Source organism: Artibeus jamaicensis, unplaced genomic scaffold, assembly GCF_021234435.1.
Source record: "Artibeus jamaicensis isolate MK-2021 breed Jamaican fruit bat unplaced genomic scaffold, CSHL_Jam_final contig_332, whole genome shotgun sequence".
NCBI lineage: Eukaryota > Metazoa > Chordata > Mammalia > Chiroptera > Phyllostomidae > Artibeus > Artibeus jamaicensis.
Window position 1 is genome coordinate 1,821,984 of NW_026521788.1, and position 20,587 is coordinate 1,842,570.

General features: G+C 39.8%; 1 protein-coding gene across 6 annotated transcripts in view; it reads left to right on the top strand.

The window, feature by feature from the left end:
- IDE (insulin degrading enzyme) overlaps window positions 1-20,587 on the top strand; it is a 97,115-nt gene that overhangs the window by 72,071 nt on the left and 4,457 nt on the right. For 5 of the 6 annotated variants that reach the window (XM_037156619.2, XM_037156617.2, XM_053663922.1 and 2 more), the window contains 10 exons: window positions 363-485; window positions 2,241-2,323; window positions 5,199-5,343; window positions 7,802-7,912; window positions 8,028-8,148; window positions 10,891-10,982; window positions 11,930-12,041; window positions 13,661-13,828; window positions 15,169-15,441; window positions 17,039-17,100. In XM_037156619.2, coding sequence (XP_037012514.2) covers window positions 363-485; window positions 2,241-2,323; window positions 5,199-5,343; window positions 7,802-7,912; window positions 8,028-8,148; window positions 10,891-10,982; window positions 11,930-12,041; window positions 13,661-13,828; window positions 15,169-15,441; window positions 17,039-17,100 — 1,290 coding nt within the window. Of the gene's footprint in view, window positions 1-362; window positions 486-2,240; window positions 2,324-5,198; window positions 5,344-5,836; window positions 5,982-7,801; window positions 7,913-8,027; window positions 8,149-10,890; window positions 10,983-11,929; window positions 12,042-13,660; window positions 13,829-15,168; window positions 15,442-17,038; window positions 17,101-20,587 lie in introns of all 6 variants that reach the window. The other variant, XM_037156618.2, reaches the window with a different exon arrangement.

The window sequence follows — 20,587 nt, forward strand, 5'->3', positions numbered from 1 at the left end:
TCCCTACCCACTGCAGGAAATATTCCTGTACAGATTATTCCTTATTCTTTAAAGAACTGAAGCAAACATGATCTTCATATGGACCAATCAGCCTCTCAGTGTTCCACAATCTCAGATTATTTCTTAACCCTATTTGGTCATTTTTGAGACTCGGAAAGAGGAAAAGAGGTAAGTGTAAAAAAACCTTGGTTAGTACTTGAGACTCTAACTCAAGTTTTATAAAAAGTCACCAATAGATCTTAGGAGTAGCCTCTGTGTTTTTGATGGAAAAGAATGCTATGTGACATTTATCCCCTTAATATTTGCCTGGATATTAAGTGAAGTGACTGTTTTTAAGCTCATGTTTTTCATCATCCATCCAGAAATGGCAAAATGCTGAACTGAATGGGAAATTTAAACTTCCAATGAAGAATGAGTTTATTCCTACGAATTTTGAGATTTTACCTTTAGAAAAAGAAGCAGCACCATGTCCTTCTCTCATTAAGGTAACATGTTAGATTTGGTGATTTTAAATTCAAGGGACAGACCTATTACGTGGAAGGGACTTGGAGAGATGACTTCTTGCATTTGGTACTTTGCTGATTTGGGGGGCTCACATCCAAAGAGACAACAGAAAAATTGCAGAAAGAACACTGGAGGAAGCAAACAAAACTACTAGACAGAATCTAGGGAATTGTTTTCTCTGTAGGGAAAAAATAGTGAGTCTAGACTGTAACAACAAGTCTATTGAAAGATAGTGTCTTCCTTTTCATATTCACCGAAGACCCAGTAAGGAAGTAGATTTCATGCTGCATCGTAAAAGTTAGAGATAAGAATCTCCAGCCTGGAAGAGAGCGTCCACATGGGGGGGGAGGGGGGCTGTTGAATTTCCCTGCCCTTGAAAACAACTCTCTTTTGGACAGAGTGGTGTGGACCCAAATAGGAAGGATGTTTGAGCTGTGGGTTTTCTTTTTCTTTTTCAGAATGTTATTGTCACATCATTAATTCATACCTAGAGTAAAAATTGTGTAGAAAAAAGATCAAATTATTCCAGCACATTCTCTTTTCTAAAACTAACTTTTTCTAAATTCACCACCATCAACACTCATATTTCTTAATTTTCATTTTCTTGCAATGACCTAGCATTCAATTAACTCAGTGAGATAAGAATTAGTATTTAGGAATATGAAATTGGATTTATCTGAAGCAGTTACGTTATTATTAAGACAACCATTTTTCTTTAGAAATGACATTTTAATGAGTTATATAGGTTAGGCTACTGAAAGACAAAACTTGTTTATCTCTCAAGTTTTAATTGTTATTTATTTAAATAGGCCTTTTCAGAGTAAACTAATGAGAACATTAAACCATTTCTTTCTCATCAGAGTTTCAAGTGAACACCTGAGGCTATTTTTAATACAGTGTGAGAGAAGCAGAGAGTCAAGGTGGTGGCTCATTTGTTCATCCCCGGCTGTGTTACTGTGCTGGGTAACACATGACTCCAAAATTTAGCAGCTGAAAATCACAAATACTTATTTTATTTCATGCAGTTGGGATAAAATTGTTGGGTAGTTCTGCCTGAGGGTCTCTCATGAGGTTATAGTCAAGCTGTTGGCTGCAGCTTTGTCCATCCGAAGGTTCAGGTAGAGCCGAAGGGTTCAACTGGAGCTGAAGTTGAGTGGTTTCTGGCAGATCTCATTTGTTCCCCGTGTGGGCATCTCCATAAAGCTGTTCGACATGGCATCTGGCTTCCCCCAAAGTGAGCGATCAGCAGGGAAGCCACAGTGTCTTACGTAATGCAGTCTCAGAGGTGTCATACCATCACTTCTGTCACAGTCTGTCGGTCAGACAGACCAGGCCAACTTTGGTTCACTGTGGGAGAGAGGACATCACAAAGGTGTGGGTTCTAGTGGCAGGGATCCTTGTGGCCCACCTTGGCAGCTGGCTGGCACATCCCACCTAAGGACTCTTGCACTGCTTCCCAGGGTCCGGAACAACGGGCAGGACAGTTGATACTGGCTTCTCCAGTCTGATCTTCCTCCACTGTGTCTCCATCTCATTAATCCAGGGGAGATAAAACGGTGATTTCTCTCTGCTACTGGAATTACCAGTCCTCTCCTTTCACTCCCGGCCTGCTGGCCCTCTGAGTATGCTTCAAGACCAGGAGACAACAGTCTCTCCACAACTCTTCTCTTGAAGGGTGGTGAACATTTTTGCCAAATATGCCCATATTTCCATAACCAATTTCTTTTTCATCACAGGATACAGCTATGAGCAAACTCTGGTTCAAACAAGATGACAAGTTTTTCTTGCCAAAGGCTTGTCTCAACTTTGAATTTTTCAGGTAGGTAAGATGAATCAAGCTATAAAGCTTCTTATAAAAATGAATAATTACTTTCTAAAAGGTTTCTTTGGTTCCTTGAGGACCCATGTCTAAAAACAAAAGGACATGTATTTAGCCTAGGCAAGGGAAAGCTGCTGCTGTTAAGTCTTATTGTAAGAACCAAGGTTGTTCGTGCTTCCCTCTCCACTGAGGAGTACACCCTTTAACTGAGGTGATTTGGGTGAGTTACTAGGAGGACGACCTTCCTAACCATTAGGATTTTGGAATCTGGAAAGGCTATTGACTCACCCAAAAGTTTTATTAAAGAAGATTAAATCATTTAGGCATTTTTGTTGTGGCTTTGGCTTTATATTCCTAGCACATGCCCTGTAGAAGAATGTGGTAGTAGTTACTAAATGATCCGGAATCTCTCCCAGCCCATTACTTTCTGGAGCCTGTAGATACTGCTCTCCCTACTCCCGGCTTGCTTAGGAGCATACCTCGGAGATAGTGCAGGTTGGGTTCCAGACCACCGCAATAAGACGAGTATTGTAATAAAACAAGCCATAATTTTTTTTGCTGATGGAGGGTCTTGCTTTCAGTTTATAAAAAACTCAACATCTGTGAAGCACAATAAAGCAAGGTATGCCTGTATTTTCCCGTTTGGCTTCAGAACACCCTTTGAGAGACCATTTGATATTTTTACATATTCTAAACCACCCAGCATAGTTCTTAGAATTAAAAATGTCTGTCTCCAACCAATCCTCTCTGTGTTGTGGTCTCCCTAGAGGTATATACACTGTTGGCTTTCTTGTAGATTCTTGTGGAAATATTTTGTATATGTATATGTCCTTTTAGTCTTTACAGAAATAGGATTATATTACGCATTCTGAGTTACAGTTTTTAAAACTCTGTGATCCATATTTAAACATATGGCATCTGATTACAAAATCATGTTTTTCAAATTGAGAAATGAATCAGAATTTCAGTTGAATCATGTTTTCTCTTAAAAGTCTGTGTAGGACCCTTTTCAATTCACTGGCGTGGCTGCCGTGGACACAGCACTTTCGGACACTTCCCAGAGCTGCGTTCTGAGCTTGGGCCACAGCGCCATGAGCTCCCAGAGCTGGCTTGTTCTGGCTTTTCCCTTCCACCTAAGAAAGGTGCATAGTGGGTGCCTGTGGGCTGAGCCCTTTCCTGGGCTCTTTTCTTTTTTAAGATTTTACTTATTTATCTTTAGAGGAGAAGGGAAGGAGAGAGGGAGAGAAATATCAATGTGTGGTTGCCTCTTGTGCATCCCTTCCTGGGAACTGGCCTGCAACCCAGGCATGTGCCCTGACTGGGAATCGAACCGCGATCCTATGGTTCACAGGCCTGCTGCGCCCAATCCACTGAGCTATGCCAGCCAGGGCTGGACTCTTTTCTTTTGACAAGTTTGCTTTCCTGATTTATGCCCTAAATTTCTGAGCTGCTGTTTGCCTAAAAAAGGACATCTGTTGCCATGTATAATGCTTTAAAAAATTCATTGACACAGCATTCACTTAGATTTTCCAGATGAAGGATGTTTGTATAGCTGTAGAGTTTTTTCTTTGATTTTAATTCTCAAAGTGGCTGAGCATTTTACCCCTATTTTTGCTGCAGTATCAGTTTTTGATAAAATTGTTGGCTTTGCTCTCAGTGCATTAGTTTTATTTACTATTCTATGGAGTGAAACTTTGAATTTGCTGCCAAACAAGCCAGGAGAGCACCTGCCTCAGGTTCTTTGTACTAGCTGTTTTCTCAGCCTGGAAAGCTCTCCACCTACCCGACATCCCTAGGCCTTGCTCCTTCACTTCCTTCAGGTCTGGGCCTTATTGACCATCTTAGCAATCTTCTGTCTTGTCACCACGACCCATCACTCCACGCACCTCCCCCTGTTTAATTTTCCTCCATAGCACTGTCACCACCGAGCATGTATTTACACTTAATATGTGTCTCCTCCAACTGGATTATGAACTCTGGTCAGTGACTTTACCTGATCTGCCCCTTCTGTGTTCCCAGTAGCTAGAGAAGAGCCTAGCATTGTGTTTAATTATGCATGTAATACATATTTGTAGAATGAATGCATCTTTTACTTCTCATAAAGGTAAGCAGTGTCATATAGTCAGATGCATAGATCATTTACTAAAATTTGAGTCTTAACTCTGCTGCTACCAACCCAAGTGATGAGGAAAATTATATTTCTTAATTAGGAAATTAAATTTTAAAATAGGTGATTTCTGTGGTCCTATTTAGCCTTTGTGCTCCATAATTGTTCTCTTTTGTTGCCCTTTCTCACTTAAATATTTTTCTATCTTAATATTTTTTCCTAGTTCCGGCTGCAGTTATGTGGTGGAAATCACTAATTATTTTACTGACAGTGCTCTAGCTTTATTGGTTTGGGGGAAGCTCACAGATAAGCGAACATTTTCACAGGTCTCAATTTTTCTCTTTTAAGTTCATATAATTGTAGCACAATAAGCCTCTCAGTCTCATGGTCCAGTCCACCAAGGTAGGCTTGCTTAGAAGGACAAGGGACGTGCCAGTACTGAATCAGATCTTTCAACCTTACCTCCTCCTACTAGTCTGAACGTAGGTATGTGTTTGGGCCGGTTCCACTTCTAACTTTTCAGTTCTGTCACACCATCTGGGATAAGCAGCTCCTTCTTCCTCCTCACCTCCACCAGCACACATGGCATATTTCAGACTTCTTTTTTAGGCATCTGTTTTTCCTCATAAGAGACAGACTCAAGAATTCAAACCGTGTCTTCAGGAAATTGTATGAATTGATGTTCGGTTTCTTGATCCATCTCGAAAGGCCACATATCACATTGGGAAGTAATAAATCAGCTATTTTACTGTCAACATTTTCTTCCAGCCCATTTGCTTATGTGGACCCCTTGCACTGTAACATGGCCTATTTGTACCTTGAGCTCCTCAAAGACTCACTCAACGAGTATGCATATGCAGCAGAACTAGCAGGCTTGAGCTATGACCTCCAAAATACCATCTATGGGATGTATGTAAGTACCCATGTCTTAGAGCCTTCCACTCATCAACATTTTTTTACATTGATTTGATGGAAGCGTTTTTGATTGAGGGTATGAGTTGAATTTCTTTCTTTTTTTAATCTTTATGGCTAATCATATTTCCTCATCATTTAATTTTTAAGTTAGCTTTTATTTTAAGTATTCAGCATTATACTGTTCATATTATACCAATTTTCCTTGATTTCTTTTTTTTTTAAACATCTTTCATCAAATTATCATATTTTTCTCCTCAACAAAATTGGACCCTGATTTAGGTTTAGATCTAACCCATTCTGTGTCTGAAGTCTTGGTCTTTGACAACAGAGAATGACATCTTGCTGCCACTGTAAACATAAGGTTGGCCTATACTATTTCCCTAGCAATTCAGATCATGAGGCTGCATATCCATACTCTTCGGTCATGTTTCTTCATTACCATGCCACTGCTTGAGGTATCAAAGCATTTCTTTTGTTTTTCTTTTTGTTAGTCGCTACATTTATGCTGATCCTCTCCATTGCAACATGACATACCTGTTTATCAGGTTATTGAAGGATGATTTAAAAGAGTATACATATGCAGCACGCCTCTCAGGTTTGAGCTATGGCATTGCATCAGGAATGAATGCAATACTTGTAAGTAGAATGAAAACCAAAGAAAAGGCACCACACCGTTTTAAGCATTATGTTGAGCTTGGGAAAACTGTTAACTTCTGCATTTTTAAACAAGAAGATTGATGGTTTTTTCCTTGCATCTTTTTAATGATTGAAGAACTCAAATTGGTATTAGCTACACTAATGGATGATTTAGTAGAGTTTAGTGCATCTTGTGAACATGTATGTGTGCTACATTTACATGCATGTTCCTCCTCTGCTTGAAATGCTTAACGTGGTAATACTGAAAGCATGTTGTTCTTTTCATGTATTTGAGTATATTTACATCTGTAAGCGGAAGATGTCCATAGTTCTGTTGTGGTGCTTGAATTTTATTTACGTATAAGCTTTCTTTATGTCTATTGACAGTAGTAGAAAGTTCCTGTGTTCAGATATTTGTGACATTTTCATTTAATTTTTTTGTAGCATGCATCATTAACTACTTTTGAGTGTGTTTTAGAATAAGCATTATTAAATACACTCTAAGAAATAAGTAGATCCTTTCTCTTGACACTGTTTGTGATGTTTACAAACTTACATCTCATTTTCAAATTAACATCCCTTTATGGCACACATTCTTCACTTTCCTTGAAAATATATTGTATGTTTTAGTAACAACTAAAATGAGAGCATGTGCTTTGTACTCCTCTTTATAAGTTCTTACGCAAAAGGTTTTAGGGATTATAAATTTTACTTATTTGCAGTGACTTTTTTTTTCATACAAGTAAGTTTTTTGGTAGTTTTCATTTGGTGTATCACAATGTAAATAACCTAATCATTCTCAGAATCCAGGGAAATTTGAAACTCAGAGTCCAAATAAACTCCAAATAGAAAAGTGATGATCCATTGTTTATTGTTCACTATTGAGTTTTAGAATTATGTCACCATTTACATAAATAATTTATTTGTGACAAAATGAGCTTTCAGCCAATTGTCAGTCTAGTTTGCAGAGTATGTGATGTGCTGTCCATGGCCGAGACCCTTCGCTTTTGCTGAGGTTTTTGCCTCTCGTTTCTCATCCCATAGGTCTTCTAGGTGCGTTGTATCCTCTGCTGCAGTGGGTGCCACCATGTGCAAATAGAATCATAGGAAATATGAGTATAGGAACCCCCCATTTTTCAAAATGTTATGTTTTCAGAGACTATTAAATGTTCCTAAGGCAAAACCCAGTGTATCCTCACCACACATCTATTTTGCTGTTAGCTTTTGGCTCACCAGCAGAATTCCTCCAGCCAGCATGTGGTAAGGCATGGACCCTTACTGGCCAGCACTGAAGGGTAAACGTGGCCAAATGCCACGTGAAAAATCAGGCTGCCTGATTTCTCTAAATATGTTTTACAAAAATATTTGAATATAAAAAATTGGGGGACATGTCCAATAGTTTGTAGATAACACTCCCCTATAACTTTTACCTTCTTATCACCTATGAAAACATTAAGCCATCCATTCCTTAGACATTTTTTGAAGATTAAACTTAAAAACGCATTCTGTAATTACTTTTTACTTTACAAGAACTTAAATTTTGACGACGTGTGTGCTGCCACAGTTGGGCCTCAGATGAGTTTTTCTACCATTGATTTTATTTAGGAAAAGCGAGATCATGCTATTGGGTATTAGTCAATACCAATGGTTAATGTTATCTAAGTGTTAAACTATATTTATGAGAAGTTAAATTAATTTAATTTCTTGTTTCATTTTTATTTTAAAGCAGTTGGTTTGGGGATTTTCTGAATGTTTACGAATCAAACTTAAGGTGTTGCATGATATTTTTAGACCTTTAACGCCCTGAACTTTTTCTGTAGCTCTCGGTGAAAGGTTACAATGACAAGCAGCCAATTTTGCTAAAGAAGATTATTGAGAAAATGGCTACCTTTGAGATTGACGAAAAAAGATTTGAAATTATCAAAGAGGCAGTAAGTTTTCTGAACTTATTTTTGTAATTTGTTGTGTTTTTTTGTTCATAAGTTAGTATGAAATGATTTTTAAAAGGATTTATAAAATTAATGACTCCATGTCTCCATTCACTAGTATATGCGATCTCTTAACAACTTCCGGGCTGAACAGCCTCACCAGCACGCCATGTACTACCTCCGCTTGCTGATGACTGAAGTGGCCTGGACTAAAGACGAGTTAAAAGAAGCCCTGGATGGTGAGTCTCCTTTCTGTTGATAGGCTAATACTTTATTTTTCTATTATCTTCATGTCTAGTGTTTATGCTTTCTAATAACTTACAGTTCTCTTAAAGCCAGATTGCTTACTTTTTTATAAAAGCAGTGATGGCCTTTGGTATTCATGCAGTTTACTCAACATTTGCTGTTTTCAGCCTGGACCAACAGCAGTTAATTAGTTCTGCTTGTGGATTTCTGCAGATGACTGAAGGTTTTGACCAAAACACTTACGTTGTTAATATTGTTTTCAGAAAAGGAAAAAGGGGCTAGGTTTGAAAGTCTCGTCCCACAGAAGGTGCTCAGGCACCTGGTTCTGTTTAGTTCAGGTAAAAACTAGGAACTATATGACTGAAGTGTCATCTTTTTCTTTTTCCTAAAAGTTTGAATCTAGTTTTCATAGGGTTTGTTCGAAAGTTGTAAAATCCTTGAGGGCCATGATTATGTCTTCTTTTTACTGTCTTTATTTAATATCTAGTATAATATCATATCTTCTGTGTGTGTGTCTAGTGAATGAATGCCTATGGAATGGGATGGAATGACTTTTAGGGCTTCTTCATTGGAAAGAGTGTAGACTGCTATCATCCTCTGTTGTTTTATCTTTTTCATTTCCCAGCATTACTTTACCAATTAATCTTATTTTTGCATGCTCAGCGATAATGAAAAAGAATACAGTTGAATTTTTAATGCTCTTTTATGCTAAGTCCTTACTTATACTTACTATGTAACACTCCACTTTTGCTGTCTTCAGTGACAAAGCAAGAGCACAAAGTATTGAAAAATAATTATTTTATTGGTTGCCTCAGGCATTGGGAAGGTGTATAGATTATTAAATTAATTAACTAGAACACACACATTTTTAATCTTAATAGTTAATACACCTTTCTTTGGAAAATGGTTATGAGTAACATTCAGTTAATAGTAAAAATTTTGCTTTTAAAAAAATACTGCTTAATTGATTTTAAATACATTTTTTAAGAAACTGAATCTGTATTCAGCATGATCAACAAGCAGAGTTTTGGATTCCTCAACCCCCTTTTTTAGTTTCTGGGTCAGATGTTATATGAATTTTTAAGCAGAATAAGCTCTAAAGTATCTCAGGCATATGAAGCCTTCCTAAAATGTAATTTACAAAGAGAAAGCACTTTCTTAGTTGAAATTCTTTGCTTTAAACAACAATTGTTCTGTTTTGTTATACGTATTAATGTAGTAATTCAGTAATGCCAACGTGGCTTAATCTGGAGACAACTCATTGTGAGAAGCTGGCTCCCTCATGACTCTAAGCCAGTCAGCTACCCAGGTGCTGGGGTAGCAAGAGTCTCAGAGTTCAGTATGGTCCGGCAGCATTTACTGACTGCATGCTATGCACTAGGCCTTAGCCTCCAGTTACTTGAGATTAAAAAAAAAAAAAAAGATGATTTAGATGGGGCTTCTTTGATGGGGGAGCTCCAGTCTAGTGGCAAAGAATGACTGTAAACAGACCATTTCGGTAGAGGCAGAGGGAGCAGCTGTTGTGACAGAGGCTGCAGAGGGGGCTCCGAAGGCAGTGCGGTGGAGGAGGTCAAGCGTGCACTCCAGAATCAGGACGACCAGGGATCACATGCAGCCTACTAGCCTGATGACTTTGGTCAAGAAATTTACATTTTCTTAACTTAAGTTCTCACCTTTAAAATGGGGATAATAGCACACACACTTTATAGTTTATAAAATCTGTAAGATACTGGACAGTTTCTTTCTGCACTTGTTAATTCCTTTCCCTGTCTTTCTTTAAATTTCAGCCACTAATTTTAACATCCATTGCAGCAATTACTACTATAGCATCCTAATAGAGAAGGGACAACTCTTTCTTACTGAAGGATCAATACATGTGAAAGGAAAGTGAGTAGTAGAAAACTCACTATTAGAATCCTATAATAATAATAATAATAATAATTGATACATGCAATATACACCAGGGTTGCTAAAATTTGTGAGTAAAGTTAAGGAAAAACAGGATATTTGTATAGTTTCTAAGTATTTCCCTCAAAATAAATATTTACTAATTACAGTAGGAAAAGTAAGCATTGATGAGTAGGTGGCTTTTCCTAATTCCTTAATTACTCGTCAAGCGTATGCAAGTGACTCAATTATAACCAAAAGAATAAAATAGTGCACTTACAGTCAGACACCTGGCAGACACCACCCCTCCCAAGTGGTCAGCGTTGACATCACCAGCACCACCATGTGCCAGCACCACGCACCTCTGATGTGCCACACTGAGGGGCACGCGACCCCTGTGGTGCTCTTCCTACACAAGCTCAATTTAATCGTGACAAACTGAAACAAAGGGCATTCTGTAAAAGCACTGAATGGTACTCTTCAAAAATCTGAAGGTCCTCAAAGATAAGGGAAGACCAAGGAACTGTCACAGATTGGAGGATACACAACAATTAAATGCAAGGTGGGACTGTGGGTTAGATCCTAGGACAGAAAAGATCCTAGTGGAAAAATTGAAATCCAAATGATGAGTCTGTATTTTAGTTAATGGTATTGTACTAGTGTTAATTTTTTAGTTTTGATCGTTGTACTGTGGTTATGAAAGATGTTAAGATTAAGTAAAGCCGGACAAAGGGTATACAGAAACTCTATTGGTTTTGAACTCGGAACTCTTCCATAAGTCTTAAATTGTCTCAAAGCTTTTTACAAAACCTCATAAGTAGAGCTCTCTTTTTCTTACCCCTTTCCAGATGTCACCCTTCCTCGCCTTAAGGCCTTCATACCTCAGCTCCTGTCACGGCTGCACATTGAAGCCCTTCTTCATGGAAACATAACTAAGCAGGTGGGTGGTCGAAGTGTTAGCAGTCTTTTATGGATCAGTTCAAGAGCTTTTTTCCCTAGTCTGTCTGAGACTATTCACCACCACAGTGGGATTATAAGCACATCCAGACTCATTGAACCTTCTCTGCTCTCTGAGGATGGAAGAAGGAGGAAGCATAGGGGGCGGGGCATGAGTGTGGTTAACTATGGACCTACTGTCATGGCCACTGCTTCTGCTGTCCCCTGTCTTGTGCAGTCACAGAAGGAAGTGGCAAAAATGGTCCCTACTCTGTGTAGAACAGCAGGACTGCAGTGGGTAAAAGCACGTGGCATGGAATCAGACAGCCTGGATTCAAATCCTAACTGTGCCACACACTATATACATAATCCTCTGAAAACAGCTCGACCTCTCCGTGCTGTTTTCCTGTTTGTAAAAGTAGAGTTATTAGGATTAAATTAAGTGGTGAAGGCCAAGTGTTCAGTGCATGAACAGCACTCTGGAATTCCCATGTCAGCCTGTCTCAGATGCTCACACGCTCTACAGCTCTGCTATACTGCCTCCCAAACACTGAGCCCCATGGCAGACACAAGGTTCTTAGCAAGGTCATTTTTATTCAAAACAAAGCCTTATGCTCGCCTCCTTTGCTTTGCTATAGCCACAGCTGTCATTCACCTGGGGCTGCCTTTGGGTCACCAGACCCTCTCCAGCTCCAGCAATGCCTTTCCCCAGCATCGAGATGGTCTGTGTCCCTGCTTTTCTTCACTGCTGTGATAGTGACTGATGCAAATTGACAAATTTAATTTTTATCCATTTGAATAGGGTCAAATGTATTTAAGATTTAAGGTTTATTTCACAGATGTGTAGTTTTCATATTGCATGGGATATCATTCAATATACTGTTTTTTTATTTTCACAGACAAGATACATTTGTGTTCTTGTAATGCACTGTGGCCTGTCTTTTTCCACAGGCTGCATTAGGTATTATGCAGATGGTCGAAGACACTCTTATTGAACATGCTCATACAAAACCTCTCCTTCCAAGTCAGCTGGTTCGGTATAGAGAAGTTCAGCTCCCTGACAGTAAGTTGAAATGTTAAAACTTTGGTAATGGACGACTTTGACATAGTATTGTGGGTGATCACAGGTACATCAAATTCACTTAGATGACAACGTATTGTTTTACAGTAAAGAACTACGGGATCCTCTTCTGTTTCTAGAAGTGTGGTGAAAGACAGATAACTCTGCCAGGAAGTTCTCAGTAGGTAGACCAAAGATGTGAAATTCAAGGTAGCAATTATTTTGAAGGGAATGATACTGGAATTGACTAGTAATTGAATATAGAGGCGTTAGTAAGTAAAAATATCACAAAGCTAAAGAAAAGTTGATTATGAATGATGAGATTAAATTTATTTATAAAAAATGAAAACTAGAATTATAATATCTAATTGGAAGCCCATAGTGTCTTTGGCAGAAATTGTTTTAGGAAAGCCACAGGCGAACATAACTACATGTATTTATTATATGCATATTTTATGAGGAATTTTAACATAAAAAACAGATAATATATTAGAGTTCGCAGTGTTGGGTTACTTTTACATTAATGGTGGTTTCTCTTGATACAATAACTCACTAAGCATATTTTCAATATTGTTCAAAATTGTCTGGTGGGAAGTTTATTAGACCGGGGTGAGAAGCATTGATTTTCTTTTAGCCACACTTGATAGTTGGCTGTTTCCCATACATACCTGGTCTGTGCTTTTTTCCCCAGCTATTTTATCCTTCTGATATATTGCTCCTTCCCACCCCCAACCCTCCTTTTCCTCGTGGACCTATGTGTACACCTCTTCATCCTTCCTCTCCTGTGTCATAAGCTCCCTATTCCACTAAGCTTTTCTAAAACTCCCAGGTAGAAGTGATCACTCATTCTTCTGACTTTGCAGCACACGTTTTCCGAACCTTTCCTTATTTAAGCTACTCAGCACTTTCCTCTCTTGCACTGGGATTGGAATACATCTCCATATCCCTTGTTAGATTCTCCGTTTCTTAACACCAGGGTCCGGTCTTAAGTAGCTAAGACTGGAGTAGCTACAAAACCAACTCGAACATAGTACTGCCTCAGGATATCACTGTTACCTGTGGCATGGCTCAGTTGGTGGGAGCATCGTCCCTTAACCGAAAGGCTGACAGTTTGATTCCCGGTCGGGGCACAGATCTGAGTTGCAGATTTGATCCCCGGTCGGGTAGAGATGATCCCTGGTCTGGACATGTACAGGAGGCGACCAATCGATGTTTCTCTCTCTCCCTTCCTCTCTAAAAGCAATGAAAAAATGTTCTTGGGAGAGGATGAAAAAAACCAAACTTGGTCATCAGACAAGGTGATGCCAGTTTAGAAACAAAATTTCAAAGTGAAATGTTTCATACCTCTTTTTACTGCACTCCTGCCTTTTCTCTCTTCTCCTATGGCATCTCTCTCTTTGGTTTCTCAAACGCCCTTGCAGATTTCCTCATGGTCAACAATAACTCAGTTCACATCCCATTCTCAAATTCTAGGTGTTAAGAAACATTCTAATAAATTAATTACAGAATGGAATTGCCAAAAAACATCAAATTGAACAACTTTTAAAAGCCAAACAAAACATTAACTTTATTAAACTCTAAATAAGTTTTTAATGGGCTGCTCTCTTTTTGAAACTTCTTAGGAGGGTGGTTTGTTTATCAGCAGAGGAATGAAGTTCACAACAACTGTGGCATCGAGATATACTACCAAACAGACATGCAGAACACCTCGGAGAACATGTTTCTGGAGCTCTTCTGTCAGATCATCTCGGAGCCTTGCTTCAACACCCTGCGCACCAAGGAGCAGTTGGGTGAGAGGGAAGTGGGGAGAGCAGGCACCATAGACCGCGAGGAACAACCATGTGAGGTCCCCTGGCACGTTGCTTCAGGCGTGCTCTGTACAGAAGGACTTATGAAAACCTTGTTTACAGGGAATCCACTTCTAAAAGATAAGCAATTAATATCTTAAGGACATTAAAGCAGTTCTTAAGGAGATGATGCTGTGTTTACATTACATACATGTCAATAAAGAGGGCATTTGGATAGAGGGGCAGGCTGTTATGGGTGGCCAGGTGGGAGGCAAGCTATCCAGAGAAGCTTAGATTCAGTAAACTTGGGGTCCCCTGAGGGTGCAGGCACTCCCTCTTCCTCGTCTTTGTATCCCAGGCTTGAGGCACACAGAAGGTACTCACTGTTTGCTGAGGAAATGTTTCAGGCAGAGTTTTAGGCACTAGTAAAAGTCTTAAAGATCCTAGCAGTTTTGTTCAATGAGAAAAAAAGAGGAAGAAGAAGAAGCAGGTCCAATAATGACTAGGAAGAACGGGTGAAAAGGGATTTGGGTGAATCTCTCCCAAGTACCAATCTTTTTTTAAACAACCACCATGGTAGATGCTGGACCATGAAAACAGAGTTTATGGCTGGTCCTTCCTTTCAGGGAGCTCACAATCTAATCAGAAATCAGTAAAGGAATAACTATAGTTATAGTACAGGATGACTTAAACTTTCAGGCTATACTGTAAAGAGTTTTTTTCTCAGTAGTGGGACCCAGAGACACCACCACTGTCAGAGGTGTGGTCCAGGGCAGAGCGGTTGAAGGAGGCAGGCCACGAGCGTGGCTTAGAAAAGGTGTTAAGCTCACGCAGTGTCAGTGGAGATACGACCTTCAATTACTTGGTCTCTAGAGATTTATAGTCAGCATTAGAGTTGGTCCAGGAATGGGTTCCCTTGCGGGAAATGCGATAGTAGAGGCAAGTCCACGTAAGGAACTTGGCTGTGAAAGGAAACAGCGCCAGGACCAGGTTAGGGGTGAAAATGAGCCCAGCGTTTCTTAGAGATGGGAATAACTTTAACACAGATGGGAGGGGAGTAACTAGCAGATAATTAGGAGTTATGGGATGTTGAGTTTGAATGATGAATAGCGTTTGGGTTTTTTTAAGAAGAAAAGTTATCTCCGACTTTCTGACTATTCTTTAAAGAGATCCTTTGCTCTGTCCTTAGGACCTGAGGATATCCTAATTGCTCATATTTCTTCAGAGGTTCATAACATAAAGCCCTAAAGTAGATTTTATTTGCTCTGACAAACTTTCTAAAGATTAAAAGGGACGGGAGTCTCAGATGCCGAGGTCCTGACTGGCTGCTGTGTACGTTTCAGGCTACATTGTCTTCAGCGGCCCACGTCGCGCCAATGGCATACAGGGCTTGCGGTTCATCATCCAGTCGGAAAAGCCTCCTCACTACCTGGAAAGCAGAGTGGAAGCCTTCTTAATCACCATGGAAAAGTCCATAGAGGACATGACAGAAGAGGCCTTCCAAAAACACATTCAAGCACTAGCAATTCGTCGACTAGACAAACCAAAGAAACTGTCTGCAGAGTGTGCTAAATACTGGGGGGAAATCATCTCCCAGCAATACAATTTTGACAGAGGTAAGGCAAAATTAGGGCCCCAACGTGCACGGCATATAAGCGTGACATTTAAGGACATCGAGGCCATTCTACAACATGGCGTTCATTTTGTAGATGACGGTCTAGTGCTGATTTGGGAGGGGCTGGGGCACAGCACTTCTGAAGAAGCATTATTTAACATGACTTTTCTCTCAGAAACTCTGTCTTTCATTTTTTTCTTCTCCAAAACTAGAGCTAGACCTACATGTATCTCATAATAATGCACTGATAATGAATCTTATTTTAATTTTTTGTGTTCAGTTGCTGTGCCCCCAAGGCTCTGTGCATAGAAATGTAGCTGTCTATTTCCCATAACACTAAAAAAAAAGGAAAGATTTTCAGGTTGAACTCTCTTGAAGCAAGTGCTGCCCTGGAGGAACAGGGGTTCAAACATTTGCCTTTAGAGCTCTCCAAAAATTTGTAAGTGCTTTTCGATTCAGGGAGCTCTGCTCCCCGAAGCCTCCTGCTCATCCACTTCCTTTCACCTTTCTTCCAGATCAGCGCTAAGTGACAGTAGAAGTTGGAGTTGGATTGTGTTCTCATTCTGACACCAACAAGCTGAGGATCTTGGCCAACTCACCTTTTCTGGGCCTCTTTCCTGTAGTTTTCTTTCTTTTCTTTTCTTTTCTTTTCTTTTCTTTTCTTTTCTTTTCTTTTCTTTTCTTTTCTCTTCTCCTTTCTTTCTTTCTTTTTTTCTTTCTTTCTTTCTTTCTTTCTTTCTTTCTTTCTTTCTTTCTTTCTTTTCTTTCTTTCTAGATTTTATTTATTTATTTTTAGAGGGAAGGGAAGGGAGGGAGAAAGAGAGGGAGAGAAACATCAACATGTGGTTGCCTCTCATGCTCCCCCTACTGGGGACCTTGCCTGAAACCCAGGCATGTTCCCTGTCTGGGAATCAAACAAGTGACCCTTTGGTTTGCAGGGTGGCACTCAGTCCACTGAGCTACACCAACCAGGGCTCCTGTAATTTTTCTGGCAGTTGTGTTCACTATTAATATAGTACATACCACTTACTGAGCATTTGACATGTGCCCTAGCTATGTGTAATTGTTATTTATCATTTTTCTTAGTTCTCACTACAGTCCCATGATGTAGTTATTATACTCTAAATCTGGATGAGGAAACTGAGGCTCAAAAAAGTAGAAGTGAGTGGCCCAAGGTCCAACAGCTCATTTGTAGAGAGACCGGATATCCTCTTAACTTTTTGCTTGAAATTTATTCCCTTACTACTTACAGGAGTAGATGTTCACTTAAAAATATGAATCCTTAGCCCTGGCTGGTGTGGTTCAGTGGATTGAGTGCTGGCTTGCAAGCCAAAGGATTACTGGTTCAATTCACAGTCTAGGCACGTGCCTGAGTTGTAGTCCAGGTCCCCAGGAGGAGACGCATAAGAGGCACCCACACATTGATGCTTCTCTCCTTATTCTCCCTCCATTCCCCTCTCTAAAAAGAAATAAATAAAATCTTTAAAAATATATGAATACTTAGGAGTGTTGAAGTGAAGTATATGGTCATTTAGTGTAGTATTCTGGGCTACTTAAAATGGGATTATTAGTAAATTGCTATATGATTACTTTTTCAGATAATATAGAAGTTGCATATTTAAAGACACTTACCAAGGAAGATATCATGAAATTCTACAAGGTAAATTCAATTCATATATTTAGATTGTGACTGATCAGGGAATACTGTATGTGCTGTGATATGTTCAGTTGCTTCTTTGAACCATTCAGGCAGGATTTATGGAGGCATTTTTATCGATGTCAGTATTTTTTATACATATTACTGTTTGAAAAAAGAGACAGTTCATATTGACCCCGTACTGTTTTCTTCTCCCTCTGGACCAAGGGCTGGGATGGTCCTTCCTGGTTTCTGGATCCACTGTTTACGCTGCCTTTTGTTTTGTTCTCTCTGTTCCCCAGCCCAGCCCACCAATACCATTGGGAATTTGTCTGGTGGGAAGGAAGAGCAGTGAAAACAAATAGAACTTGAGAATCAGATTATTCTCTAATCTCTGACGACTGTGAATTGTCTTCACCCATTTAGGTGCCACGGTGGCTGCTTCTTTACATAAATGGTTGCTCACCTCTGAACTGTGTTTAGGGATCTTAGGAGTTTTGAATGCCTGTGCTCATAGAGAAAGTTTATCCAGAGGAAAGAGAGGCACTGCCACTATTCAAGTTTTCCCAGTACAGCCTTAAGAGGTTAGCACATCTAAATTTTCCCCACCTATAACAAAATTCTAAGGAGGGTAGCAAAAATTTTAAGTGGATATGTAATATATGAGAAGCATGCTGAGTACAGAAGTTGCAAGTTTTTACTGCAATAGAGTTGTATTATAAGTGTTAACGTATGTTTTATGTAATATATTAGGACCTCTTAGTAAAATACTTTTATGTCTACTTTGCAGGATAAGGAGCAAAGTTACAGACTGTATTTACCATAGAACCTTACAAATATATCCCAGCTAGGGTTCTAGCCACTTCTCCAGGTTCACATCTGATGTATTAGGTGCTGATAGTTTAGTCAGGAACTCAGTCCCCACCCTTTGCTAAGGTCTCTTGGGGAGAGAGAGCATCTACTTTACAATGTCGTTTTTCAGGGATATATTGTAACTAACAACACAAGAGTCAGTACACGCAGTTGTCGTGAGAACGACTTTGTGAAATTAGTTGTACAGTGAAGGCTAATCACTTTTTTCTCCTGTATCGGAGTTTGCCACACCCTCGTACTCACCAGTGTTGGTGCTGTGAGGAGAGTGAGGGAAGGGAAGTGTCCTGACCCGAAGGTGCTGTTTCCTGGAGGAAAACGGTGACCTTGCACTGTCTGCCGGTCATTTACACTTGCTCCCCCAACCCCCTGCAGAACTACACAGCTGCTGTTGTCTGTCTGTACAAACAAGTATTAATATGGCCGGTAATGTCTGAACAATATGAAAAGGGAGATGATACAATTTTAGGTTCAAAATTTGACAGTAAAAGCCAGTATTATGAATGCTGCTTTTTGTAGCAATGAGATTTAAGCTTTTTGGCCGTGGAAGTTGCTGGGCAAGTTATTTTGTTTACCTCAAAATTCCCTTTGCATTGTGCAAAGGAAGACAAGAGTGCCATCCAAACTGCTCTTGCTCTTTTGCTGTAACAGTCTTTAAAATGGTAATATATTTTGATAAGGGGCGGGCTATATATATATGTGGGGGGGTCAGTGGATGTATGGGAAATCTCTCCCTTCCACTCAGTTTTGCTGTGGACCTGAAACTGCTTTTAAAAATAAAATTATTTAAAAATATATATGTAAAATTTATATATATTTTGTTCATAAAAATATGTAAAGCAAAATTTTGATATGAAATATAACTCCAGGCAATCTCTGTGTAGAATGGGGTTCCACCCTACAGCCCAACACAAAATCATAATTCGCTTAAAACATTAGGAGATTTTTTTGGTGATTACATGTCACAATGTATTTAATGTGTGGACCAGGGATGAGAAACAGTTGGACAGGCCTAATGGAGGAGGAGAGAGCTACACAGTAGGACCGCTGGGGAGAGTTAGGTGTAGCAGCAGAGTACACAGGTCCACTGCTCTTCACTTGCCTAGAGGGCCCTGCAGAGAGTGGCCAGCCTCACTCGCTGGTCTCAGCTCCTCCAGAGGTCCTTTCACCTGTGGGAGCAGCAGCAGGAATGTACGCAGCCTCTGAACACAGACTGGGGGCTCAGCGCCCTCGCCAACTAGCTAGCTCTGTGGCCTCGGCCAAGTTACTTAAACTCGTAAGCCTCAGTTTCCTTATTTACAAAATAGGAAATCATTGGAGTATTGGTTGAAATGAGTTGTGGTTGGCACTTAGTGCTATTAATAAATAGTCTCTATTCTCTTTATTAGTAATACTGAGTCCTGGGGTTTTGTAATGTTTTAATCAGAATGGGTTAAATCAGAATACATTCTCTTCCTTGATGTTATAAGTTTTTGTTGTGTTTGTTTGCTACATTAGACTGCTAAGCTCTGCGATCTGTTCTCAGTCGCCTACAGAAGATGATCATCTTCAGCACTCTTTGGTTTCTACGACATTTATGTTAAGGCATAACTTCTTATGTGTGTTCAAAAGAATGAAGTCCTAAGATAATGTACCGTAATGTTTCCAAAAGAAGTGAAGATTTGTCTTCCTTCCACTAATTTTATTATTCATTTAAAATCATAAGTAGTATCTGAGTATTGCATCTGTGAAAACAGCAGTTAGACCGAATATTTCTTGTCTTAAAAATGTGGAGCTTAAGCTAAATCTTAAACAACATTTCCCTAGCTATGTTCCATGGTGCCCTAGTGTTCTACAAGATATTAAGAGGGGAACCTAGAAAAAGCTTCATGACCATGTAACTTTGGAAATGACTACATTCTTTATTCCCATTCTCAGAGAATCACAGAACGTGTTAGCGTTTTGGAAGTTCCCAGAAGCACTGCAGTAAAGACTTCTGTAGCCCAGCACTTGTTCAGTTTTGATTGGCAAGACATTTCCTGAACCAATTTCACCATGGACCCTTTATTTTTTAACTGACTATCTATAAGTATCTTCGGAGACTCATGATCCTTAGAATACATTTTGCAAGAAAATGCAGTCAGTTGGTGGTTGGTTTTTTAAAAAATGGGGATTGTCCTAATTTGGTCAGGAAGTATGAGAACAGCCTACAGCTGAAGAGGGTATTGTCTGCTGATACAGGTCGATAAGAAGGCTATGGAGGTTTGGGTGAACAGTGATCAAGAATAGGTCTTTGGGAGGGAACTTTTTACCCCATAATTGGAGTAAGATGCTCTCAAATGAGGCGCTCCACGTTACCAGAGGCAGGCCTGGTCTGAACTCCTGGAAGAACCTGGAGAGGCCCGAGCACACCCGCGGGAGAATCTGGGCTGCTCTTCCCGCTGCAGGGAGCCGCAGTCGGGTGTGTGTGCAGCATCAGCAGGATTGCTGTTCAAACTGCACAGGACCAGGCTCGTAGTACCTGCCCCACAGATAACCGCTGGGTCGATTGGGCTTCACTGATGATCTCCTCCTCTGAGTATACGAAACATGACTTCTGGCTGAGGCATCAGGGGAAGCTTTATCGCAACTTGCGTTTTTCCTTCCCAAAAAGCAGATAAAG